Source organism: Sinocyclocheilus rhinocerous, unplaced genomic scaffold (genome assembly GCF_001515625.1).
Source record: "Sinocyclocheilus rhinocerous isolate Xijiao unplaced genomic scaffold, SAMN03320098_v1.1 scaffold767, whole genome shotgun sequence".
Lineage (NCBI taxonomy): Eukaryota > Metazoa > Chordata > Actinopteri > Cypriniformes > Cyprinidae > Sinocyclocheilus > Sinocyclocheilus rhinocerous.
This window is the reverse complement of record NW_015633562.1, coordinates 546,767-574,194: the sequence shown is the minus strand read 5'-3', so window position 1 is coordinate 574,194 and position 27,428 is coordinate 546,767. Positions and strand designations below refer to the sequence as shown.

Here is a 27,428-nt window from a genome sequence, read left to right as displayed (position 1 = left end):
TCGTGATTTTTGTTCTATTGGTCGCAGTATTTTTCACTCTGCTGCTCATGGATCTGCTACCATCTGGATTTCTGAGAGGCTGGAGATCAGATTTGTGCTTATTGACCATGAACCTGTGTTCTTTACTGCGTGAAAGTTGAAGTGAAGTGCTCAAGGTAATTGAATTCAGAAGAGCACTTCATCAAAACAATACAATGGCCCCTAAAAAATTATTTTGATGCTTACAAATGTATGAATGTCACTGCCTTAAATAAGAAAATGTCAAACCAAAGTGCCATTAATTTTAAACAGAAATATAGCATAAACACATTTTTCAAACAGATCATTTCAGAATAAAATTTTGAAAAAGTTTTTCTGAAAAATGTCTAATATAAAACCGTAGACATGCAGCTCTAAATTAAGATTAAGAGACTTTCTGCTTCTCAAATGTTGGTGAAACAGTTAATGTGCTACTTTAAGTTTAGATGCAAGTGTTTACTTGCGTTTGTGCTGCATTTAAGTGTAAGAATGTGTGAAGAAGGGTGTCATATCTGCTTCATTACAGAATTGTCACTGAACACTCATTACATTAACATAGATCTAAAATGACATCTAAAATGCTTCAGCTACAGTCCATCACGAGACATAATATTAGTGCTGTGTGAATTTTTTAAATATCTTCTGCTGTTGCTCACCCTCTCACTTTCTAGAACAACCAAAGTGGCTTCTCTTTTAACCTGTCACCTGCCTTTAAAAGGGACCTAACAGATAAATAAACCATTGAACCGGCTGAGAGCCTAGAGAAGTGTCGTCTCACCTCCTAGCTGGCCGAGGCATTAATATTCATTGCTATTTTTCTGGTAAGTTTACGAACACACACAGCAGTGAAATTTGGATGGTGACTATCCCTTAGAAATCTCACTCTCCTTTCGTTTTAAATGGCATTGTTTTTATGCCGAGTCAGTTCGGGTGTGTTTCTTTTTCCTCCGTTTAAGGGCTTTAATTAGGATTAGGTTTCAAACGACGCTTTGATGTCTTTTCAGCGACCCCTCAACCAGATGGCAGCCATGATCATCTTTTGTTCTTGTAAATATCGACACACTTTGATTCTCCGAGTTTAATGGAGGAAGTGAAAGATGATTGTTTTTCATTTTGCCATGTGTAAGCTGTCTCCAGGCCGTGCGGAGCCGTGCAACATGACGAACTTGTCTGCCTGCATGAGAGAAATTCAGTACCCGGCTTGAGGGGGTAGCATGTGTGTTCCAGCTGTTTGTAATCAAGCATGGCTCTTCAGATCCTGCCAGTAAAGAGCTTCCTCATAGCCGAGGCATATTTCCACACAAGTCTGTCAGTGTTTACAGCACTATACAAATAAGCAGCCCAGAACCGTTGGGGTAGAGATCACCGGAGGTACTACGCTCTGTGTGTGTGCTTGTGTCTAAGAGGCGGTTTTCTGGACTTCAACAAGTGTTTGTGTGTGTTACAAGTGTGTGCTAGTATTTTAAAGCTCACTCAGTGTGTCCTCGATTCTTGTCTGCAGGATTCTGATGGTCAGGGCTGCCCGTTCTGTCGCTGTGAGATCAAAGGAACCGAGCCCATTATTGTTGATCCGTTTGACCCACGCAACGTAGGAGCCAAGTGCTTCTTCCTGGACCACTTCAACTCCCCCATGCTGGACCTGGATGATGATGATGACAAAGAGGAATTGCTGGTTATAGACCATATCAAGAAGGTAAAATATCCATGAAATTTCCAAAGTCATTTCAAATTAATCTCTTAAGCTCAGTGCTGCATTTAGTTGATCAAAAAATACAGTCATAACAGTAATATTGTAAAATATTAGTACAATTAAAATTAATATATTTTATATATTAAATATACTTTAAATTCATTTTAAGCAGTCATTACTCCAGTCTCCAGTATCACATGATTAAAAGTATACATTTCTTACTGACCCCAAACTTTTGGATAGTAGTGTATAAGTATTGAATATGAATTTGTGTTAATTATGTACACTTTAATATTTGTTCATGGTCTTATTGTGAACAGTTCATCAGGGCATGGTATTAAAATGGTCTACGTAATCTATGTTGTCTGTAATATTTTATATAAATGTAAACTTCTGAAACAGCTTCCTTTTTTTGGATGTAGCCCTTTATTTTTCAGTCCGTTCCATCCATTCTGGTATGTAATGCCAACTTTTCAAGACCCATTCAAATAATGATGGATTGATTTTATCCTAACCCTCCAGACCTACTTTTTTGTTTTGTTTCACTCTGGAATACGTCACGTTATGTAGCAAAATTGGTTGTGAATTCATTTCATGTTGACTTTATCATAGGTCTGTTGGTTTGTTCTGATATGTTTACAAGTATGCAGAAGCTTATTTCTGCCCAAACCTGCTCCAAACATCACTGTTGTCATTCTACTACCACCATCTTTTTTTCTAGCCTCTAGAAAAAATTTATTCTTATTCTTCACTGGACTTCAAAGAGGCCTATATCCTGCTTTTATATAGGTGCAAGAGCCTCCCGCTCTCCACCGGCATAAATGTCAGTCTCTTTTATTAGAAAAAGAAACCTGTTGGAACCTGCCTCACGAGGACACAACCTCCGCAGCTCCACTGAGTAGATTCATTAAATGGTCGAGCTTGGAGAGCAGTAGAGGGCACCTTCTGGCAGGAACGTTTTTAAATAGAAATGCAAGATATTATTTTTTTTCCCTCTCCTCATAATGCCCTTGCAAGAGAACTTGTAGAGGATATTGGCCCCCTAGTGGGTGAGAACTAGTTTGTACTAAGTGTAGTTTACAAAGTGCAAATTATTCACCTTTCATTTCCTGTATCGTTGAATTAGCAGCTCTTTCCCCCTCTGTAAATATTTTTCTGCACCATGGACAAAAGCTGGCCAGCTGCAGTTGCTCTGTTCATGGATATGCTAATGCAGCTATTATTAGTTGATTAGGATGTTGAATACCCTAAACTGCCCAAAGCAATTCATGGAGCTAATAGGCCATTAGGAGAACTTTGTACGCAATCATGATGATGGGTAATAATGAGTTTGTCATTGTTCTTCTCCTTGTCTTGTTTGTTAGAAGCATTTTATTTTAGTCAAGACCAAGACCTGTGCAAATTGAAACTGAATTGCACTGATTTAACAAGATTTAACATTTTCTGGGGGAAAAAATTGAGTGCTGCTTGATTGTGTAAAACAGTATTTTAAGGATGACTGTCAAGCTGTTACTATGTGGTTGCTAAGGTGATTTGAGTGTTTTTATCTGGTTGCTAGAGTGTTTTTGGTGGTTGCTAGCTTTTATAGGTCCGAGGTTTTCAACCAAGGGACTGGAACCCACTAGGGGGCATCAGCAAACTTCCAAAGGGGCTTTAAGATAGCTTAATATTATTTAAAATAAGACAGAACAAGCTTTAATATAAGCGAAATCAGATGCAAATATTTTTTGTTTTAATTTGTTCCCCTCAAAACTGTCTTTTTTAAGAACCAGAATTCCTATTGTTTTGGAAAATTTGGATATATGAAGAAACGTTATTTTAGATAATAAAATCTTTTAATAAAAGATTAAAAAGTCATGGACATTTCTGTAATGAATATACATGTCGCTAGTTATGATAAGCTCTTAAAAGCAGGTAGAAATTGCTGTTTGTGAGTAAATTTTATTTTTTTTTAAATTTGAATTATGGATTTTTTATTTTTTTTAAATAATTTTATTAAATTATTTGATATATTTTCATTCCTTGTTTCAGTAATATATATAAAAAAATAAAAAAAAAAACCTTAAAAATATCTTTGACAATGGGGGGCCTTGGAGTCAAGAAGGTAGAGAACCACTGTTCTAGCTGATTTATTTCTGATTGTCCCAAGGTCTCAAGTTCAGTGTAAGTCTTTTTTGGTCATTTTATTGCTTAGAAAAGTAAAAGCAAAGGGCATTATGAGTTATGCACCAAATTTTAAACTTACAGGTATGAACAACCCCTATAAATGAACAATAATAATGATGCTTATCTTTGCAAGCGCTACTAAATATTGCATAAACCATCATCAGTGTTTCTCTGTTTCTTTGCATAGTCCATGGAGATCCAGAACTCGCCAATAATGTCTCCGAACTCATCCCCTGTGTGTGAACACCGGAAAACCGCTGCAGATCACATGGGTCCTCACTTGAACATTCCACCCGTACCGCCCCGCCTTGATTTCATCCGTTCTCCCGCTCCTAGTCCCACAGGCTCACCCAAGGTATCTTTTGTTTTAGATCACAATACATTTTTAGATTTTTCTTCATTTTATTTCCATGTGTTCCAAATTTCTCTTTTCGCTTTGCAGTCATCTCCAGGCATGTCCAGAAAACAGGATAAACCCCTTCCTGCCCCTCCACCTCCACAGAGAGACCCTCTTCCCCCACCTCCGCCAGAACGCCCACCTCATATCCCTCAAGAAGGCCGGGCCACCTGGCTTGTCACCCCTTCGCCTGGCCTCCCCAGGGACCCCAGAGCGCCCCTGGAGGCCTGGAGCCCTAAAGACAGCCCTGCTTTGTCAGATTGCAAGACGTCTGCTGCAGACCGCTCCCCCAAACTGGCCCACGCCACCCCTGTGCACATCAACGGAAGACCCCTCAGCTGCTCCGGTGCAGACTTGGGGTTAAACTGGATCAGCCACAGACTGAACGCGCAGTCGGAGTGTAGTAAGGTTCGGAACACACACACATTCCTTCTGTATCATGTGGATCACGTTCACACACTCGTTTTGGGGAGCGACACATTATATTAGGTTTGGAATGTCCTTCTTTGATAAGCAGAGTCAAGAACATGAGATAAGAGCAGAAAAATGACCGGACATTGTGCTTTGAAATCACCTAGAACCTTCTGTACTCATTCACAAGCCCTTACATGCCAATTTTAAGCCATAAATATTCACTTTTTGCTCATGGCTGTTACTAAGCAACAGTGACGGTATTCGCGGTAAAGCAAGACTGTGAAATTCGGCTGTGTGTAGTGCTTCTGGCCCTGGCATTAAAAAAGAGGTATTTAAAAAGCATTCAGAGCCTTTCATGATTACAGCAGTTGCCCTCCAACCCCACCATGTGTTTTTGCATATATCTAGGCTAATGCACCAAAATGCAAAATACATACACACATATTCATGGCTCACTGAGAGTTTATAGATTATGCTTTAAATAAACGTGTTCTGTGATAGGGGATTCGAGAGAGTTAAATATTTGGTTGCAAAACTGTAGCAGGTCTCTCATTAAAGCCCTCTTGGAAACTAAACATCTAAGATGTTTTAGGCTTTTTGAAGTGCATGTGGATCTTTTTGATCCTTTTGTTTTACTAAGGTTTTCAACATGCAATTATATTTAACCACCAATTGACTGTAAAATTCCCTCTCTCTCTGTCCCGGGTTGGCATGTCGCTATATGGATTAATTTAGTGTCACAGTGTGGGCAGAGAGAGTTTGGCCCCTGTTCACCCGTCACAAGCCCACACAGCTCTGTTCAGCCCACTGCCTGCAGCATCACACACTGCTCTTGATCTCTGAAATAAACAGACTCAGACATCAGAGATTTCCTTCTGGTTTATTCACTAGACACATTTACAGGATAATCTGCATGAAAATATATCAACTGTTTTCTCTATTTTTTTTTCTCTTTTTCTTTAATCTATTTATTTATTAGGACTGACCAGTATATAGAATATTTGTGATATGGACAATATTACTTTGTTTCAGATTTAAAATTAATAATCCATCCATCCATCCTATAATAATCTATAATCAGTCCATCCTTTCATCTTTCCATCCATTCGTCTATTCATCCATCATTCTATATTGCCATTCATTCTTCTATCTCTATCCATTGTCTATACATCCATCCATCTATATATGCACCTTTTGTTGTTTTTCCATCCATCCATCCATCCATCCATCCACTATTGATCTGTTCAAATGGATACTGTTTTCATCCACTATGGATCTGTTCATTCTGTCCCATATGGATATTTTCTGTATCTATGTGACTGGTTGCTTATTGATCATTAAATCTAAAAATGTGTTATCAAAAATGGCTTGGTTGTATTATTTTAACATTGCGTGTTTGTGTGCATGTATTTCTCTGCAGTCTTTCATCAACGGCCTGTTACCTGGTGATGAGTATGACATCCCCCCTCTGCGTCACTCCCCTCCCCTTGTGGACCACAACCAGAGGTAAGCGACACACACACACACACACACACACACACACACACACACGTACCACTCCCTTCCCTGGAGCCCTGTTGCTGCTCTTGTTTTTTGTGTGCATGTTGATCATAAACGCTGTAAAGCTGCCGAATCGTTTTTTATTCTGAAGGGAGCCTCACCAAACAAACAACCTCATATCATGTTCGTGTGATGACAAATCACCTGTTTGCCGCTCTCAAGCATTGCATTTTTTTTCTTGGACTTGCTGATCTCTTAACGTGATCCAGAGCATCTTTTCCTGCTTTGCTTATTGATCTGCTCTCGTGATGTTCCATGACTGAATTATTGCTTTTTCATACAAATTATTTTTGTGATGAAAAGACAAAAAGATCATGTGGATTGAATTAATGTTTTTAATGTGATCCAGGGATCATGTGCACAGACTGCATCCTGTATATCTCTAGAGCTCTATCAAACAACACACACACACACACACACACACACACACACACATATACATACATACATACAGCAGTGTTTGGACACATGTGCACCAATTATGCAAGAGCACCAGGATCCGGAGAGCATGTGCTCTTTAAACAAACATAAAGACACACACACACACACACAGATTCAGGAGTTGTGGACTTCCTGTGGGGCTTTTGAGGGAATTAAGCAGAATCAGCCTATGAGAGGTTATACTCCAAGCAGCAAGCCATATATCCTCTTCTGTCACAAACACTTATGCTCTTTCTTTCCTTTATATTGCGCTCAGAGTGTTGGATTTGTGTTGTTATTATTGTAATTAGATAAAAAGAAGTGGTTAATTAACAGTAAACTTCACCACTTAGCTTGTTGTGCTGTTTTTGTGCTACAGATACATGATGCCTTAAATTATGTTGCTTGTTCAGAAGAGGTGTGCTCTTACTTTTCTAAGTGATTGGACTTTTCACATGGATAAAATTACCAAACATTCACATTTGAATGTGGTTTGACTTTGCTTTGAGAAACTGCAAAGCAATGTCTACAAACACACGGAACACCTTATCAACAGCATAGCAACATTAAAAAAAACATTCAGAACACCTTAGCAGAACCATAACAATGTATTAAAAACTACTCAGTATGTTGCTAAGGTGTTCGGAGCAGTTTTTAAAATGTTGCTATGAGGTTGCTAAGGCATTCAGTGTGTTTTTTAGGTGTTGCTTTGCAGTTTCTCAAGGAAAAGTAAAAAAAGCTGCTACAAAGTCGTTAGTAGTAGTATTGTTAGTATTTTGCTATGGAGTGGTATGTTGCTATACAGTTGGTAAAGTATTCTAAAAACAATGAGCGTCATAGTATAGCAAATATAGCATTAGTATAGCAAATTTTGAATAGATTTCTGAGTAGCTTTTAATATGTTTCTAAGGTGTTGTTAATATATTGCTATATAGTTGCTAAGGAGCGGTTTTTAGTATGTTGATATACGGTTGATAAAGTGTTCTAGAAACACTCTAAACGCCTTAGCAAATGCTTAGCAAAGCTCTGACTATCACCCATAGCACCCTAGTCATTGGTTTGGTTGTCAATGTTAATAGCTTCATTCATGCAACACTGTTGTGCTCTTCTCAGAAGTTCCTGCTACAAGAAGTGTGTTTCTGTCACCGCTTTGACAAATGAAACCGAGAGACTCTGGAAACCACAATGGTTGTTGTTTAGAGCACAGAAGAATAATGTTGTATGTCTATGTATGTGGTGTATCTGTCCATAGAGCTGCGTCAGTAGTCAGTGATGTGTTTATAGGCTGAGATCATTGTTTTGTTAGTAAGTATAGTAAGGCTTTTCTGCTGGCTTCAGGGCACACTGTGTTCTTTGTGATGAGCATCACACTTACCAGCATACGTTAACTGAACGTCAACCAACGTCTTGGAACTGTTGAGAGTACTTTCCACCTCCTCAAAGAAAGCAAAACATGTGAACCTGTCATCTCTCTCTCATAGGTGTTTTCACATTGCTATGGTTGGCTTCTGTTAAAGACTTGGCAAATGTACTTCCATAAACACTGTCTTGATGTCTTGGAAACAAGGAGCACTTCGAAACACTTGAAAAAGATCTTTAATGAATCTCTTCATCGTCACATGGATAAGAAACGTCTAAAGTGCCCTCTAATGGTGCATCGTGGTATAGCAGCTCAGACTTGGTTGGAAAGACCACCCATCGCATCTCAGCCAGAGCTAGTTAACCTCTCTCACCCTGTAGATACCGTCCTGTTTAAATATTGGCCGGCTTTGCCTACTTCAGCCCAGCCTTGTGACTCTTAGTTAGAGTATTACATGATTAAACTGGCTAATCTCACAGTGACCAGTTTGCACACTGCAGAGTGCTCATTTCAGTGAGTCAGCATGAAGGCGGAGAACATCGTCCAAATCTCCCGTCAAAGAGCTTTTTTTCCTAAGAGTGCTGCGGCATCAGTTACAATGCTGTCATCTATGTAAATATTTACTTATGGTTATATCACACTTTGCTGTAATTTGGGAGCACATGAGGTGGTTTATTTGAGTATTTGCTAATGCAGTAATTCATATTTGGAGCTAGGGAGATGTTCAAGTATGTATCAAGTTTTCCATGGTACATATATGAATGATGTCCCAAATCATGCTGTTGTTGAGCAAAGATCTGCTTTTACTTTTCTAAGCCATCAGATTTATGCTAAAATAGGCAAAAAAATTCCAACAGACTTGGACTGAAAGGGAAAACAAGTCTATATAAAGACTAGAATATCATAGAATTAAAAACACTCTAATCCCCTATACCATCTGCATAACAACATGCTAATAACAATCTGAACCCGTTACTGACCGCATAGCAACATGCTATGTAGGGCTGAATGGTGTCACTGTGGTCTGAGAACCCGTCTGTGGCCGATCTGATGCCTGAAGCATCATGGGATTGGGTGGTTCTGATTCTGTGGTGTCATTTGTTCCTTTACGTGTTGTGAAATGTGTTTTTTGTGATCTACAGACACACCAACCCCTTCACAAGCCACCGGAGTCTGACGGACAGAGTGGAGGACGAGTATCAGATTCCCACATCACATCCCGTCTGCATCACACAACCTCCCATCTGCATCCCCTTCCGCATCCCCAACAGGTAAAAACACACACATGATAGTGAAACAATGACTGTTTTAATGTGCCGCCCACATTTACATGTGTTTTCTCTCCATAAAGAGCTTTAGAAAATGGCTCGTCAGATCTCTCAACAGACATAAAGAAACATAAACCTCCAGAGCATGGTGAGAGAACACACACTTGTACACATATAGACACACACCGTCTTTCATCTGTCATCTTCACTTTTTGTATGACCATCTTTTAGTGTGATTGTGGGAGATTGTGTGTGTTTGTAGCGTCAGGGACTAAAGTATACATTGTTTTATGTGGCAGCCAATGGTGGTTGAAATCTCAGAGGCCAGTTAACTGTGTTGTGTCCCTCAGGTGGGTTTGACTCTGGTTCGTTGATTTCGGGTGTGGCTCACACCACACAGTGCCCCCTCAACAACAGGACACCCTCAGACTACGACATTCTACTGCCCCCTCAAGGTAGCCAATGGCACAGCGCCTCAATCTGATTGGCTGCCTAATTAGTTCATTGCTGTTTATTTGATTTGTTGCTTTGTGTTTTGCATTTACTATTGCACTAGTTTACACAAAATGAGCTGCAAACTACAATGCAGTCATTATTCATTATTGAGTCGCTAAATCTTATTATTATTATCTTAAATTAAGAGCTGTATGACGTGCATAAGGTGTGTTTGTGCTGTGCCTCTTTTCTGACACTTAAGATTAATTTGTATTTTACATTTATTCACCTTCACTTCCATAAATCTTTGATAGATCTTTGATTCTTGAGTATATTGAATTGCCTTTCAGTTTAATTCGTAATCATACCACCTTCATAAACTTTAAGGTAAAATATTACACTTTTTCTCAATTGCTTTGACACAAAATTAATGCTGTTAGTTGTATAGTTGTATATAAGCTTTTATTTCTGAGTTGCAAATCTGTTAATTTAGTAAATTACACAAGTTCCAAAAATGTTTTCTAAAGTCTCTTCTGCATAACACGGCTTGCATTATTTGATCAAAAATACAATAAAAACAGTAGTATTAAAAACTTTTTATGTTTGTACAAATGGGTATGACCAGTGTGTCCAGTGTTTTCATAAAATGTGTCATAGCAATTGAGTAAACATTTCATTTAGATTCAGAGAGCAATCATTTCATGCCTGAATGATATTTTAGCTCCATCTGTTGGTAAGAGGAGGGATTGCTGAGGCACGTAGAAAGACTCAATGTCTCTCTCTCTCTCTCTCTCTCTCTCTCTCTGTTCTCCTAGCATCTCCAATGGAAGACCCGTTCAACTCTCTTCCTCCGTCCCAGCCTCCTCCCCCTCCCCCCATCAGGAACAGTTTCACAGAACCCTCCTCCTCCTCACCCTACCCCAGACCTGCCCGCCCCTCGTCTGGACACGATCACTTCCTGCTCAGCCCTGGTGAGGCCGATCCCACATATCACTACTAATGTAGTATACACTATTAATGTAGTATAAATAACAAATCCTGCTTTATTTGGGTTAAATTGGTGTCTAATCATTGGTGTGATTCACAGACACTTTCATAGACGCATTGAATAACTCGGCTCCCAGTCCCCCTGTGCGGAGACTAACAGGAGACAACATGAAGAAGCCATTCAGGGCTCCGCAAGACTACGATCAACTGCCACCAACCTCAGGTACTAAGTTGAAAAAGTGAATGAGCCAAGTGAATGAAAATAGAATGAGCCAAAAATATACACGTAATATCCTGATAAAACAGCTGTGAGCACAGCGTGTTGTTCTGAATACATAATAGCCATGCAGGTTTATTAAATGAAGCCATTAGCCATCAAGATGAATGCGCTCAATGAATTATTAATTATTAGCCTGTAATGGGGTTTTAATGTGTTCAGAGTCTTTTTAGTCAGCCTGCTACCATCCACTCTCAATGGCCCATTTTGACTAAACGCTCTTTGTTTCCTGTTTACAGTGGCCGGAGATTGCATCAGGGCACCTGAGAGACCTCCAAAGCCACTTCCCAGGATCATCCCACCAGACATCCACAGAAGACCGCACGAATCGTCCCGGGAGAACCTCGACGCCAAGATCGCCAAGCTTATGGGGGAGGGCTACTCATTTGAAGACGTAAAACGAGCACTGATGATCGCACAGAACAAAGTGGACGTGGCACGGAACATTTTGCGGGAGTTTGCGCTAGTCGCCCCCAGGCAGGGCCTGTAGCCCGTGTCGAAATGATTTCAAACTAACTACGACTGTCTCGAAGCGTACAAACCGCAGGCTGACTTCCGCTTGCTTTCGTTTAGCACATACTGCAAACGAGACGAAAACGTGTGCTTTTTCACCAAAAGGAGCCTAATGGAGGGGTGCGTTTGTAACAATGGGATCCTGTGAAAAAAAAAAAAAAAGCCTTGTGTTTACAGTGACATGGCTTATATCTGCAGCACTCAGGTCATCGTCATTTCAGCTCGGGCTGTTCAAGAGAGGAACTGAAATTGAATTTTTCGTATTTGGAGGAGTCCATCCACATTTTAAGATGGATTTGCTGCATCCTTCAAAGCAGTGACGTTTGTATTTCTCTCAAATTTTCTGGACTGAAATGAGAACAGCTCTGAGCGCTTCTGTTTTTGTTGCCAGTGTCTGCAGGTTGTTCATGCCTTTCCTGCCACTGCTGCTGCCGCACACACACGTATTACACACGTCCAGCCGCTCCTTCCTCGCCTCTCGGGTATCATGAAAAAAAAAAAAAAAGCCTTGTGTTTACAGTGACATGGCTTATATCTGCAGCACTCAGGTCATCGTCATTTCAGCTCGGGCTGTTCAAGAGAGGAACTGAAATTGAATTTTTCGTATTTGGAGGAGTCCATCCACATTTTAAGATGGATTTGCTGCATCCTTCAAAGCAGTGACGTTTGTATTTCTCTCAAATTTTCTGGACTGAAATGAGAACAGCTCTGAGCGCTTCTGTTTTTGTTGCCAGTGTCTGCAGGTTGTTCATGCCTTTCCTGCCACTGCTGCTGCCGCACACACACGTATTACACACGTCCAGCCGCTCCTTCCTCGCCTCTCGGGTATCATGAATTTTACAGCAATGGCTCTCGGTGTGACCGTTACTTTTTTTTATCGTATTAATTCGACGTGAACACGACAAACCAGATCGTTTGAGGCAGAAAAAGAGACGGACTTCGAATATCAAGTTCACAGTTCTCTTTCTGTCAGCTTTTTCAGTTTAGCTGCTCTTTATCAACTCTTAACGGATGCCTTTGACAACTGCGTGCATTCCAGCGTTCGCAAGCAAGGGCTAATATGGTTGTCTCATCTTCTGTAAATAGGGCCTGTCAACTCGTGAATAAAACAAACCCAAATGTCCCCTTTGAATGCATTGGTTCCTTATTTATTTTAAAATTAGTGCAGTACAGGAGGAAGCCACCTAAACTTTCCCCTTCCCTTTCGGTTCCCCTCAGCCCACTTGCACTGATACGATATGCAAAAGATAAGAACTGGACATGCACCGTTTGTATAAGCGCCTGGCAAACAAACCAAAAACACGCAGAATATCATCTACCAGTCATTTTAATGGTGTCAAATTGAATTTGACGTAATAGTGATGGCCACAAACTGAAGAAAACTCCAGCGACCACTTCATTCAAGGCCTTTTGGGAATTCTGGGAATGGAAGCTGGGCCGCTTTGACTCTCTATTTTTCCCCCCCATTGGCTGTTTGTCATTCCTCCCTATAAGGTTTTCTCTGGAACTTGAAACTTCATTTTTGCACTGGCCTCGCTCTCCATCTTACACTTGAAAGTCTGAGAACTAAGTGGACCCTCCAGCGGAAGAGGACGTGGCCTTCGACAGGTTCACAAGGGGAACGGTTTCTGTTCATTTCTCCTCTTCTTTTTACGAGAGATTTTAGTTTGTTGGAAAATACCTTGTGGATCATTTAAAACCAGTGATGCGTGCAATTAATTTATACTTTGTTAAAAGTTTTCTTGGAGATTATTTTCTTCTTTCAGTAATGTTGGTAACCCGTGATCTGTTATTGTGGAGCAAAAAAAAAACACGTTTTATAAAAGCCAGTATTAACATCTGCTACGTGTTTGTTTTTGAAATCACTGTGCGTGAAGAAAAAAAAAAAAAGAAACTTTTTTTTTCAAAATGTACACTTTTATTGTCAACAAAAGTACAAAAACAAAAGTCAGTATTTACAATACTTTATGGCCTTCTTTTGCGGTTACCCTCTTTGGTTTCACTGCTGACCTGATGGTTCAAAATATGCGAGACGGTTACACTAAACATGAATATTCAAAACACTCGTTTTTGGAGACGAAACAAAAAGTGAAAGCTAAATTTCTTCTAAATGTCCTTGACAAAGTGAGATTATATTTTAAATAAAAAGGGTCTCTTTAGTGACCAAGCAGAAGCACAGCTAAACTTGCATTTCTCACACATTATAAATAGCCAAACACAAGCAAGACATTCAAACATATTTACAGCTTCTTCAGACCACGATGAACGGAAAAATGCTTCAACCCATCCTTAAAGACTACAGTGTTGGACATGAACCTGACAAACATTGTAGATACAGAAAATGTGTAAAAACAAAAAAGATGCAGTTTTTGTAGTCCGAGGGAAGTACAAAACCGAAAGGCTATACAGTGAGGTTTCACATTAACATACTGAGGTTTGCCTTCCAATACTGACTCTTTCTGTTAAGGCAGAATAATGGGGCTTTTCTTTCATATTTACTTCCTACCAAAAAAAATAAAGGCTCTGCATGCAAGGTCGCTTCCACCCAGTCTGATACAGAGAGCTGATGTTTGCTTGTTTATACTATATGCAATTCACGTCTATGTCGCTACGTTAAACTCTAGCGGGCCGTGTTCTGCTGAGTTCCGAGCCCTACAACTATGACATCATGCAGTGCAACCTGAAGGCCACTGGGTGTAGCAGGATATTTCCCTATGCTATGCTAAATTTCTAAACCCGTTTTCACTACTTAGCCACTTCGAACTAGAGGAAATAACATGAATGTCTCAGGGCAGTGACATAAAGAGGTACCAATAAATAAAACATGAGCAAACAGAGGTGTAACAGCAGTGAAGTCATCGTTCTTCCAGCATCCGACCGCGATCTTAGGACTTTTCGATGAGGGACTGTGCAATATCAATATGTAATTCCAAAATCCATAATCTTTTTTTTTTTTCTTCCCAATAATCCAAATGTTAAGCAGAGTGAACGTACTCCCCTTATTTACACAGGCCTAAAAAGTGTACAGCGAATTTCCTTTTTTTTTTAACTAGAGGGGAAACAAAACAGCTGTGCCCACCACATCAGCAATGAAGAACATTCACTGGGAACACAAAAAGAAAAAGTCAGAATCGATCAAAAGTAAATGCAGTCCTCAGTGCAGACTAAATTTACAACACAAGTGGTTTTCTCTTTTACACTTTTGTATCGTGGTGGGGGATTTTCTTTTTTTCCTTTTTTTTTTTTTTTTAGTAAATAGTTCATTGGGAGTAGGAAATATTCTGGAAACATTCTGTGATGCGTGACGCACATGAGTAGCCTGAAGGAGGCATCGCGGTCCAATCAGATGTCTGGAATTAGATGATTGAAGTGTGTAGTACTGCACATTCAGTGTGACAAGGCCTCTTTCCTGGTTCATACCTAGCGCACACAAACAAAAACAATGAATGTGATTAGAAAAAATTAGAAGAAATGAATAGCCTGATATCAAAATATTGAGTTGGCGTGCTCAATATTGCACTTAATTCAAAGCCAAATACAAGTTACTCACCAGTTGGCTGGTACCTTTATTAGCTACTGTAATATACTACAATGTTTACATCACATTGTACTAATGATAGTCTAACACCTCGCTGATGTAAGTGATGTGCGTGATTCAGATGAAAGACATGCACAATTGTCTTCTAAAGAAAACATCTGTCGTGACTCACGTGTGACTCCATTTTAACGTCTTTTACTTCAGTGAATGAGTGGTGTAAATGAAAGATTCCTCACATTAAGCCACCAAAATGAGAACACGAGTATCAGAAAGCCTATTTGTGAGAAGTGGAAACTGGCTTACCCTGTATAAGATACTGTAAGTAACGATAACCTGCAATATTTGTGACTAATATTAAAATAATAATAATAATTAGACTAATTATTTCCATACATTAATGACAATAAAGTTTTTTTACATTAGAATTTACATAGAATTTTTATATTTATATAGATTTTTTTTATTTAATGTTAATACTTTTTTAAAACAATTATTTATACATGCATATTTAATATATATATATATATATATATATGTATGTGTGTGTGTGTGTGTGTATGTATGAATAAAATATGTATAAACAAAATTATGCATCACCCAGTTTTGGCAGGTGTGAATTTTCAGCCCTGCCCATAGTTTTGAAATTGTAAAAGTGCAAGAGAAAATATCCTCACCTTCTTCGTTCTTTTTTTGACAGCTCTCTTCTCTTTTAGACATCTGCTTTATGATTGTTCTCCTCCAGTTTCTTACTCTCCTCTGAAGTGCCTGTCTCCTTCTCTCCGGTCTTCCAGGTGCCTTGTCTAACAGGACAATTTTACCTTGATTAATCATTCAGCACATTTCAAACTGGGCTCTTGCGGCAATACCATTTCTGGCTCGCTCGCTTCTCATATCAATTTGAACAAATCATGATGATGTAGAACAGCAGGTACTATGACTTCTACTGCAATCATATGTACTTCTTCCGAACAGGTTGTAATTTAAACGTAGGCGATGAAATATACTCTCCTTTTTCATACTCAACTTATTTGTGCGATGTCATGTTGCGTCTTACCTTGTTTTCTTGATATAGAGCCAGTAGATGAGTCCCACCAAAGCAGCGGCTAGAAAGAGACCAACCACGACACCCACAATCACTTTGGCCTGCTCCGCGCCGTCTTCGTTTTTTTCTAAATGCGATGGACAGATAAACACTATGAATTCTTCTAAAGCGTTATGACTCTTGATAGGGAAAGGCAATCCTGGAAAATTAAAAATGATTGACAGAATCCTGCTACTTGAGAAAAATGAAAGCTGGGATTATTTCAAGATGACATTTTTCAGGTACGACAACTAAAAGAACTAATTAAAACACGTGAAGGCACAAAGTTTGCATGATGTCAGGATGCTTGACACCCTCCGACTCATGATCTTAACTTCTACTTCATTTTAAGTGATATTCAAGTGAATGAAATCAGATGATCTTACCTGGTTTGGACTTGTGCTCCTCAAATACTGAAATCAGATATAAAATCAAATTAACTTTGGGTGCAAAATGAAACCAAACTGGCATTTATGACAAATTTGGTGAGAAAAAGCCACCACCCAGCTGTGGTTTAGTTGCAAAACCAATTCAAATCAGAAGTAAGTATTGTCCAATCAGATTCTAGTAAGGAAGATGACCACAAGCATGCGATAGCGGTCGGAAAGAGAGGAGAAGGAAAAGGGACAGCAGTCCAAGCACCCTGACATAGACAAACAAAACCCGAGCCAAAGCCAGAAACAAGAAAGAGAGCGCCTCATGCCCTGTGAGTGAACAACATGACCTGAGAGAGAGCAGCAAGCCCTGTCTTTCCAGTGTTCACACCAGGACACTAATAACACTAACAGTAAAAGGCCACTAAATCACCCTGCATTTGAATGGTGCATCAGGCAAAACCGTGAAACATGCTATCTTTACCAATCTCTTCACATGCACATATAAGAGATGTTAGAGGTGGCATACTTATCAGGGCTGTCAAACTACTGTGTATGTTTCACCTATTTCTGTTGATCAATTAAACAGGCAATCTCAGTGTTTGTGTCCGATCTCAAACCACTTGTTATTAACCATGTCAAATATGTAGGCTAATGGTTCTTTTTAATTTAAATATGTTCTTGACAGCCCTATAATATGAGCCTTTTTAAAGGGGGCGATTGAGTGGTTAGTAAGCTAAGCGGTCCTCACAGCTGGAAACCCCTTCAGCGCGTTCAGTGAGTTACTTACGAGAAAACACGCTGATGTCCCTCGAGTCGTAGCCGAGTTTATTGGTCACGTGGCACATTTGAATGGTGCATCAGGCAAAACCGTGAAACATGCTATCTTTACCAATCTCTTCACATGCACATATAAGAGATGTTAGAGGTGGCATACTTATCAGGGCTGTCAAACTACTGTTATTTGTGCCATTAAAAACACGTAAAATGAGACAAAAATAGCAAAATATACATCAATAATCCTAATTCTATCATCATTACAAAACTATATGGTATGTTTCACCTATTTCTGTTGATCAATTAAACAGGCAATCTCAGTGTTTGTGTCCGATCTCAAACCACTTGTTATTAACCATGTCAAATATGTAGGCTAATGGTTCTTTTTAATTTAAATATGTTCTTGACAGCCCTATAATATGAGCCTTTTTAAAGGGGGCGATTGAGTGGTTAGTAAGCTAAGCGGTCCTCATAGCTGGAAACCCCTTCAGCGCGTTCAGTGAGTTACTTACGAGAAAACACGCTGATGTCCCTCGAGTCGTAGCCGAGTTTATTGGTCACGTGGCAGCTGACGGTGAGGTTCTTGCTGGGCACTACGGTCAGTTTGTATGTGGCCTTCCCGTTGAAATATGACGTTTCATCCTGCAGGACAACAATTTCAGTTATTTATTTTTTTAATTACTTTTTATAACCAGAATATTAACTTTTTTAACCGTTTTCATTTTATATATATGAAAAATACAAACAAGCATGAGTCAGCAATAACTAAGTTGGTTCCACTATCGGACCTCTTTGCTTAATGCGCTATTTAATACACCTCACCACTAGAGGGCGCTAATGATCCTCAGCTCATGTATTATCACGTAGTCGGCACCACACCCAACGCTAATGGAAAGTCTCACAGAAAACACACACACACACACACACCCTCAGGGTCGGGAAGCACGAGTGCAATACGTGTCTGTAATCACACAGCCATTAAACGAGTCTCCATCACAAACACTCTTCAATATCCATGTTATTAAGGCAGACAGTGAGCGCTGAACCCCTCACAGAGCGCAGTGTGAGTTAGCTACTGATACCAGCGCTGCGATCCACAGGATCACACAGCAAAATATACCAGAAATAAGCAGCCATTAAGACACAATTAAGTCCAAATTAATAGTATATATAGTACATAATGTATTTCATGATATTCATACTATAAACACAAGTTTTTTGTTAATGAAAGCCTCAGATTATGCCCACCAAGACCGCATTTATTTGATAAAAAATACAGTAAAAGCAGTAATATAGTGAAATATTATAACTGTTGAAATAACGGTCTTCTATTTTTATGTATTTAAAAATGTAATTTATTCCTATGATGGCAAAGCTGAATTTTCAGCAGCCATTATCCATGTTTTCACAGTAAAACATAATAACTGCATATTATTCAAGATTGAGTTATGACTGAAATTAGAAGATGGAGAAGTGTGTAATTAAGCGTGTAACAAATGGTTGTATGCTTACAGCACTAGGAAGACTAGATCACATGTTTTGGATTTTACACAAGGCAAAGTAGGCTACAGTACAGGTTGTGACTTTACAACCCTGCTGGAAGCAGACCAACACAAAACACCACATCGAAACTCATTTATTTGAAATGCATCCACCGAGACTGGCCAGACACTGAGAAGCAGAAATAGCTAACTGTGTGAGTGTTTGCATCGCGGTGAGCCTGTGGTACTATGACACTGAAAGAGAAAGACAAGTGCCGGTCAGACTCCTCTGTATCAAAACCCAAACACTCTGACTCATGGGACACACACTATGTCTTATCTGGGGTAACAAACACAGGCTAGTTTTCGGTGTCCTGCTTTGGCATCCCTGTCCTCATTGTCCCGTTTTCCTGTCCTGGCTGTAGTTTCATAATAAGTGGAAACAGGGAGGCAAACTCAAGGATAGTCATCACCTCCCCTCAGATGTGTTTGGGAGGGTGGCGAGACGTGCCTTTGTGGAAATTCGCTTCTTGTCATAAAAAATCCAGAAACAAAGGCAAAGTCGCTCGCAACAAAATACCAGAGCCGTCAGTCTGTGGAACGCGGGACGAATAATAATTCTTTGTGTGTGATTCCAGACATTTCTGTCCCAGGACAACTGTTCCCTTTTCAACATAAATTGAAAGTTGGCTCTTCCCTTCTGGGTGCTGACAACCTGCGACTTCAAACACCTGTGCACCTTTCATCTTGTCTAGACCAGAACTGAGTGAAATATCTGGGCATCTTTCCTTCTCACATAAAAAAGTACAAGATGCAAGGCACTTTTGGGAGAACAGTAATGTCTAAAACATGTTGAACAATTCAGATCTATATTCAGTCTGACAGTGGTAGTGACTCACATTAGTTCCATTGACACTCCACTGCACGTCAGGTTTAGGTGAACCTTCTGCCTCACACGTCAAGATTTTATGTTTGCCATCATTGCTGCGACGCTTTGTTAGACTCATAATTTTGGGATCACCTATTCATTATATATATATATATATATACATGCATTTATTTTTAACATAAATGTTAAAATAAGTAAATATATCAATACACAAAAAACTATTTATAAATAATTAATACAAAGTTGAAGTATATATATAAATGTATATAAAATTAAAAAGTATAAAGTGTGTGCGTGTAGATATTGACAAACACATATATTAATAAAATCCTACTAATACAAATGATTAATAAAATGTTACAATATTAAAAGTGTGTATAATAAGTCCTACCTTCTACAGTAAGTTCGAAGGACAAACTGCGTTTGATTCCTTCAATGGACACGTCACACACATACAGGCCTGCGTCACTATACGTCAACTTAGAGAAGTCGGGCAGTTCGTCTAGTTTACGGTTATCCTGGAGAAATTGAAAGAGTTGTTTGTTTAGCATTACTAAATGAACCTAACCCAGATCTGTGAGATTCCCTGCTATCTCTTACCTTACTCCATGTCACTTTTGCTTCAGTAGAGGTGTTCTTTTCCAATGACACCTCCAACTTTTCCCCGAGCCTCTTTAACACCTTGCCTGTAGGAGTGAGGCTTACATCCAGAACTGAAAGAGAAAGACAGAAAGCAGGCTTCTTTTTTGTACACTTGTCCTAAAAATATTTCAACCACTGAAGAGGCTGAAACGCATCACATTTCTTTGCCAACAAAGAGCGCTAAGGCCCTCCTCGCACCCCCTTATTCTCAGCTGAGCAATTGTTTTCTATCCTCACATGGACAGCTGAGATGCCACCAGCTTTGAAATTGCGCCACACAGACGCCGTGAAATATATTTGAGTCTCCAAACTGAAGCGTCACCTCAATGAGAATTATTGAAAGGCCCAGAGTGTGTGAGCTTATCAGCGAGCTGGAGACCGTAGCAGCCTCAACTTGAGTCAAAAACTCCTAATTAAGCTGTCTTCCTGCAATCCTGCCCTCTTCGCTAATCCTGCTGAAGATAGATTTGATCAACGTTTCGCTTGTGCATTAATTCGTACTATAAAGAAAGGAATTAATTGGAAAGGAAAAGTTTGGTGAACTCCGACTGCTCATCTGTTCAATGGCTGAGTCAGTTTATTCAGGCTTGACTCTACAGCAACATTGACGCAAACAACAGCTAATGTTTTTTTGGTTGAGCTAATGTTGTTAGACATTATCCTCTGTATCTTTTAAGCCCCAAAATCAAATAAATAATGCTTAATGTTCTAAAGTGTAGCTATAACTGATGGGTCTGTGCTGTAATTTCCTGAAATATTTATCTAAAAAAAGGTAGGTAATTTGTTATCAGGTATTACAAAAGCATGATAAAAGCTCAGTACAATGTTAAGTGATTTATTTTTCCTTCTCTGGTTCCCTGGTGAGTTTCTTATTCATATGAACACATTCCACATCTACGAAAACTGGTAAAACGAAACTAAAATATAGTGAATAGGTAATGTTTTCCCCCAGAAAATGCTTGTGATTTTTGTTTTTCAAGGTTAGAACTTTCAATGCATTTGCATTTATTCATGATCCATAAATGCAAACAGTATGCTAACAGGTTAGATGGTAATTTGCGGCAGGCTAGCTAAAATGTGTGTGTAATTTAGTTGAGAATACATGTTTTGGATTTGAATTTATTACGGTTCATTGCCAAGAAGGACAGCACATTGCTGAAAGAACAACACAAGCTACAGTACATTGTGAATGAACACAGGCTGGCTGTATTAGACGATTCTTTGAGCATAATATCACACTAGATATCGCTAAACATCAATGTACTCGTTAACCGTGTTTTCAGAAAACCTGGTGCTTTTTTCTCAATGGAGAAAGCGTGTCGGTTGCCAGATTGAATAAATAAATTATACCACTGGTCAAAATATTTCCACTTATTGGGGGAATTACATCTCTTCAAACTTAAGCATTTTAAATGCTTATGGAGGCAGATATATCAAACAAAAAAAAGTTTTCTGAATAATGTTTAATGTTATATTATATTGTATTGTATTATATTATAATTTATTATTATATAATATTCATAATGTGCAATCATGATTAATAGGAAACATCAAATCGCCAAAAAAAGTTTTCAGAATAAATGATAATGCATTATTATATTATATTACATTACATTATATTATAATATTATATTATTTTGATTAGTGGGGAGGGGTATTAGAGGAATTTGGAAAAGCATGCCTCTTGCACTATTTCTGCCATATTTGCAAAAAGTTTTTGAAAGTGATTCTTCGTCATATGACCAAATGTTGAGAAACCTGCAATTATGACCAACAGAACTGCAGAGAATGCATTTGGAAATCCAATTCTCTGTATTACCGCTTGATTTTAAACTGACTCGTCTCTTTCCAAAATCTCAAAAATATTTTTCCTTATCTGTCAAACGCTCCATCAGGTCTTTCTCTAGTGTGTAGACGCCCTTAGGCAGATGCCCTTAGATGAGAGAGCGATAGAGAAGAAGAGTGCATCATTCGCCCACTCACAGCTCACTGTGACCATCTGAGTGGACTCCATCACATCGTTGTCAAGCAGGGAGCACTTGTACACTCCAGTGTCCGCTCGGGTAATGCCAGTCAGAGTGTAGACATCCTTGTCCGTCACCGTGACCTTCTTGCCCTAAAGAAGGCATGAGAGAGAGGAAGACAGTGTAATTAACCTGTAGGGAAGGATACAGGGCAGACAGCAGGACCCTGGAGATGAAAGACCGGTGTGGTTGCTGTGGACACAGCCGGCAATCTCTCACCTTAATGTTGAAGTTGAAGCTGGTAGGAGGAGGGTTTCCGTCCGCCTGGCATTTCAGTGTCACATCATCACCTTCTCTAATGGGACTCTGAGAAACAACCTGTAGACTCACCTTCTCAGTAGGGTCTTAAAGAGAAAAAGGAGAAAACAAACATTAGAAAGGCCAGAAGAGAGCCTGAGGAAGATGGACGACATTGCACGTCATTGCACGAATTCTGTGTGACTTTCCATATCAACATGTAGCAAGCAACAACAACAAAAAATCATTCTCTAAGTTAATGTTATATTATATTGTATTGTATTATATTATAATTTATTATTATATAATATTCATAATGTGCAATCATGATTAATAGGAAACATCAAATCGCCAAAAAAAGTTTTCAGAATAAATGATAATGCATTATTATATTATATTACATTATATTATAATATTATATTATTTTGATTAGTGGGGAGGGGTATTAGAGGAATTTGGAAAAGCATGCCTCTTGCACTATTTCTGCCATATTTGCAAAAAGTTTTTGAAAGTGATTCTTCGTCATATGACCAAATGTTGAGAAACCTGCAATTATGACCAACAGAACTGCAGAGAATGCATTTGGAAATCCAATTCTCTGTATTACCGCTTGATTTTAAACCGACTCGTCTCTTTCCAAAATCTCAAAAATATTTTTCCTTATCTGTCAAACGCTCCATCAGGTCTTTCTCTAGTGTGTAGACGCCCTTAGGCAGATGCCCTTAGATGAGAGAGCGATAGAGAAGAAGAGTGCATCATTCGCCCACTCACAGCTCACTGTGACCATCTGAGTGGACTCCATCACATCGTTGTCAAGCAGGGAGCACTTGTACACTCCAGTGTCCGCTCGGGTAATGCCAGTCAGAGTGTAGACATCCTTGTCCGTCACCGTGACCTTCTTGCCCTAAAGAAGGCATGAGAGAGAGGAAGACAGTGTAATTAACCTGTAGGGAAGGATACAGGGCAGACAGCAGGACCCTGGAGATGAAAGACCGGTGTGGTTGCTGTGGACACAGCCGGCAATCTCTCACCTTAATGTTGAAGTTGAAGCTGGTAGGAGGAGGGTTTCCGTCCGCCTGGCATTTCAGTGTCACATCATCACCTTCTCTAATGGGACTCTGAGAAACAACCTGTAGACTCACCTTCTCAGTAGGGTCTTAAAGAGAAAAAGGAGAAAACAAACATTAGAAAGGCCAGAAGAGAGCCTGAGGAAGATGGACGACATTGCACGTCATTGCACGAATTCTGTGTGACTTTCCATATCAACATGTAGCAAGCAACAACAACAAAAAATCATTCTCTAAGACACTGCGCCATTCTGCAGACCCCAAGGAGCTTAAACGCCTTCATTTCCACAACCATTTGCAGTCTCTCGTTCTCGTCCTCTCTTTCTCACCCAGCAGTCACAGAGCATTTCACATCAAATGTTCACCCCGAGGCACTGAACAAACCTCTCAACATTCAGATAAGAAAGAGAGAGAGAGAGAGCGATGCTACAGCAGACTTGGTTACTGGCATTATGCCTGACAAGACCTAGAAAAAACATCAAATTGAGCCTGGCTACCAGCTGAGACCTTCAGTTCAAGGTTCAGGACTCAAGAGATGGCTTCATGTACTATGCGATGTACAGATATGCAGGCACCCGTGAACACGGATCCCTCAAACCAGCTGTAAAATCAAACAAATAAAGCATCAAAGTGCTTGGCACAGCATGTGTCACATCAGAACATTATCTCAGGTAGAGACAAAGCCCCAGCGCTTGACTACCAATCCAATGCCGATTCGATTTAATCTCTGAACTAATGTGGGAGATCCACCCCTAGGGGGAGCTGGTTTGTGTAAAAGTAGCCATGTAAAGCACAGTAACCTGAATCTACTGGCACAGTAACTGATACTTTACCTGAATTGAATTTAATGATATAAAAAGACTGGGTACCATGAAATTATAAGATGACATAAAATACTGGCACATACTGGTACTGTAAGTAAATGCATACAGGTAAATAGACATCTTTTTTTATTGCATTGTCTTTGCTGGCTGCATCAAAAACAAAGTGCAATTAGGGTAATCTGAAAGTGTCTTATGCACCGATTTTATTTAGACAGAAATAACAATAAATAATATTGGCTCTTGGCTAATAAATTGCTTGTAATATTCCTCTTGGCTACATTGGCTAAGTTGTTAAATATAATGTAATTGATTTAATAATAATAATAATAATAATGTTGATTAAATTAATACATTAATAATACAAATATGATACAATAAACCATTCAAAAGTTTGGGGTCAGTAAGATTGTTATTTATTTGTTTTGTTGCCGATTAAGAAATTAATTATTTTAGCATTTCAGCAAGGACACATTAAATTGATTAAAAATGACATTTATTATTTTACAAAAATACTTAAAATATGTGCTGTTCTTTTTTATTCATCAAAGTATCCTAAAAAATGTATCACAGAGATGGCTTCATGTACTATGCGATGTACAGATATGCAGGCACCCGTGAACACGGATCCCTCAAACCAGCTGTAAAATCAAACAAATAAAGCATCAAAGTGCTTGGCACAGCATGTGTCACATCAGAACATTATCTCAGGTAGAGACAAAGCCCCAGCGCTTGACTACCAACCCAATGCCGATTCGATTTAATCTCTGAGCTAATGTGGGAGATCCACCCCTAGGGGGAGCTGGTTTGTGTAAAAGTAGCCATGTAAAGCACAGTAACCTGAATCTACTGGCACAGTAACTGATACTTTACCTGAATTGAATTTAATGATATAAAAAGACTGGGTACCATGAAATTATAAGATGACATAAAATACTGGCACATACTGGTACTGTAAGTAAATGCATACAGGTAAATAGACATCTTTTTTTATTGCATTGTCTTTGCTGGCTGCATCAAAAACAAAGTGCAATTAGGGTAATCTGAAAGTGTCTTATGCACCGATTTTATTTAGACAGAAATAACAATAAATAATATTGGCTCTTGTTGCTTGTATTGCTTGTAATATTCCTCTTGGCTACATTGGCTAAGTTGTTAAATATAATGTAATTGATTTAATAATAATAATAATAATAATGTTGATTAAATTAATACATTAATAATACAACTATGATAAAATAAACCATTCAAAAGTTTGGGGTCAGTAAGATTTAGTTATTTATTTGTTTTGTTGCCGATTAAGAAATTAATTATTTTAGCATTTCAGCAAGGACACATTAAATTGATTAAAAATGACATTTATTATTTTACAAAAATACTTAAAATATGTGCTGTTCTTTTTTATTCATCAAAGTATCCTAAAAAATGTATCACAGTCTCCACAAGAATATTAAGCAACTGTTTTGAACACTGATAATAAAAAATGTTTCTTGAGCACCAAATGAATGATTATGTGACATTGAAGACTGGAGTAATGACTGATTAAAACTCATCTTTACCATCACAGAAATAAATGACAAATTAAAATATATTAAAATGGAAAAATAATTTTAGATAGTAATAATATTTCAGAATATTATGTTTTGCTGTATTTTGATCAAATTACTGTAGCGTTGGTGAACATAGAAGACTTGAAAAACATGAGAAAAAAAGTACTGTTTAGTATGTAGTTAGCATCAATGAAGTTACTTACAGTGAATTGGGAAGGTCTCGGGTGCTGAAACCTGGACGGGGCCCATCACATGATTTGCCGTGCAGGTGAATTGTGATTCTACATCCTCTTTGCTAGCTGTGTACTGCAGACGGGAAGAAGTGCTGGACAGACCTGTAGCTGGGTCCTTGGTAATAGCAGATGTGATAATGATCGCTGCAGTCACACACAAACACACATTTAGACACATCAGTTATTAGAGCTGGCAAACGCAGTAACTGTCACACCTTGACACTGGAAGTGCCTGAAACTAGGTAACAACGGCTTGATTCTGTCAATACTGTCAGAATGTTCTCTAACCACTAACCAATCAGCTGTGAGCTTGAGACTTCAGCAACAGTTAAAGGGGTAAGTTTAATTTATTTCCTTTATTAAAAGGGCTATTTTAGAATAACCATCTGCATATACACATAAGGGCTGTCGCGATTCGTCGATTTTATTTGACTATTCGTTTTTTTTAAATCCTCGACTAACCGGCAAAATACCGGAAGTGGCGCATTTCACGGACGAGAATCTATAAAACACATTATTAGATTATATTTCCCAAGGCTGCATGATATATTAAACCCATTTAAAAAACATAATTAAGCATAATTGTGAATTCACAAACGCTATGATTTAATTAAATAATTACATGCGATGCAGTTCTAATACAGTATATGCGCTTTAATTATTTACATGCGTGTAGGTTAAGTACATGCGTCACACAGCGGCTCCGTTCACAGTAGTTCCACAGGAACTGTTATCATTTACATGTGTGGAGCGTCTCAAACTCAATCTCTGCATGTTGAGAGTTTGGGTTTATTATAACGTTCATCTGGGAACGCAACGTGCGCATTTAATCAGATTTGTAAGGTAAATCATTTATAAATCTACGCAAACACAGGAGAATACATCGCGATTTCAAAATAAAAGGCCAAACCCTCACTCTGAGTTTACACGTTTTGATGTCCACATATTCTTTTAATTACAGTGGCTATAGCATTTCTGTCCTAAAGAAATGGCCAAATATTAAAGATTAAGTGGACATTTAAATTAAATGATGCTTGGTAAATATTAAACAAGGATTAGATCGCACAGTAATGGCCGTTGGCGCCCTCTGCAGGCCTTTGTTGTAATGCGTAATGTACATTAGCTCTATTGTTTATAATACATTATGTATTTTAACAATTTTGTTCAATAAAACCATATGATTTCTTGCTTTTGATACTTTATTTGAAC

General features: G+C 38.8%; 2 protein-coding genes across 3 annotated transcripts in view; one reads left to right on the top strand and one right to left on the bottom strand.

Annotated features, from left to right (window-relative positions):
• The window catches only part of cblb (Cbl proto-oncogene B, E3 ubiquitin protein ligase), a 62,662-nt gene extending 50,682 nt beyond the window's left edge, over window positions 1-11,980 (top strand). Inside the window, exons 10-19 of the mRNA XM_016558398.1 lie at window positions 1,520-1,711; window positions 4,062-4,229; window positions 4,317-4,679; window positions 6,106-6,191; window positions 9,168-9,296; window positions 9,377-9,441; window positions 9,644-9,748; window positions 10,544-10,699; window positions 10,816-10,938; window positions 11,232-11,980. Of these exons, the coding sequence (XP_016413884.1) occupies window positions 1,520-1,711; window positions 4,062-4,229; window positions 4,317-4,679; window positions 6,106-6,191; window positions 9,168-9,296; window positions 9,377-9,441; window positions 9,644-9,748; window positions 10,544-10,699; window positions 10,816-10,938; window positions 11,232-11,482 (1,638 nt within the window). The 3' untranslated portion in view covers window positions 11,483-11,980. The remainder of the gene's footprint in view (window positions 1-1,519; window positions 1,712-4,061; window positions 4,230-4,316; window positions 4,680-6,105; window positions 6,192-9,167; window positions 9,297-9,376; window positions 9,442-9,643; window positions 9,749-10,543; window positions 10,700-10,815; window positions 10,939-11,231) is intronic.
• Window positions 11,981-13,400: 1,420 nt separating this feature from the next.
• The window catches only part of alcama (activated leukocyte cell adhesion molecule a), a 69,649-nt gene continuing 55,621 nt past the window's right edge, over window positions 13,401-27,428 (bottom strand). The window contains exons 6-16 of one of the 2 annotated variants that reach the window (XM_016558399.1): window positions 26,190-26,363; window positions 23,580-23,704; window positions 23,320-23,452; window positions 20,246-20,358; window positions 20,037-20,163; window positions 19,656-19,777; window positions 17,788-17,917; window positions 16,511-16,537; window positions 16,098-16,212; window positions 15,718-15,843; window positions 13,401-14,925 (exon numbers count right to left, since the gene is read on the bottom strand). In XM_016558399.1, coding sequence (XP_016413885.1) covers window positions 15,753-15,843; window positions 16,098-16,212; window positions 16,511-16,537; window positions 17,788-17,917; window positions 19,656-19,777; window positions 20,037-20,163; window positions 20,246-20,358; window positions 23,320-23,452; window positions 23,580-23,704; window positions 26,190-26,363 — 1,157 coding nt within the window. In that variant the 3' untranslated portion in view covers window positions 13,401-14,925; window positions 15,718-15,752. The remainder of the gene's footprint in view (window positions 14,926-15,717; window positions 15,844-16,097; window positions 16,213-16,510; window positions 16,538-17,787; window positions 17,918-19,655; window positions 19,778-20,036; window positions 20,164-20,245; window positions 20,359-23,319; window positions 23,453-23,579; window positions 23,705-26,189; window positions 26,364-27,428) is intronic. The other variant, XM_016558400.1, reaches the window with a different exon arrangement.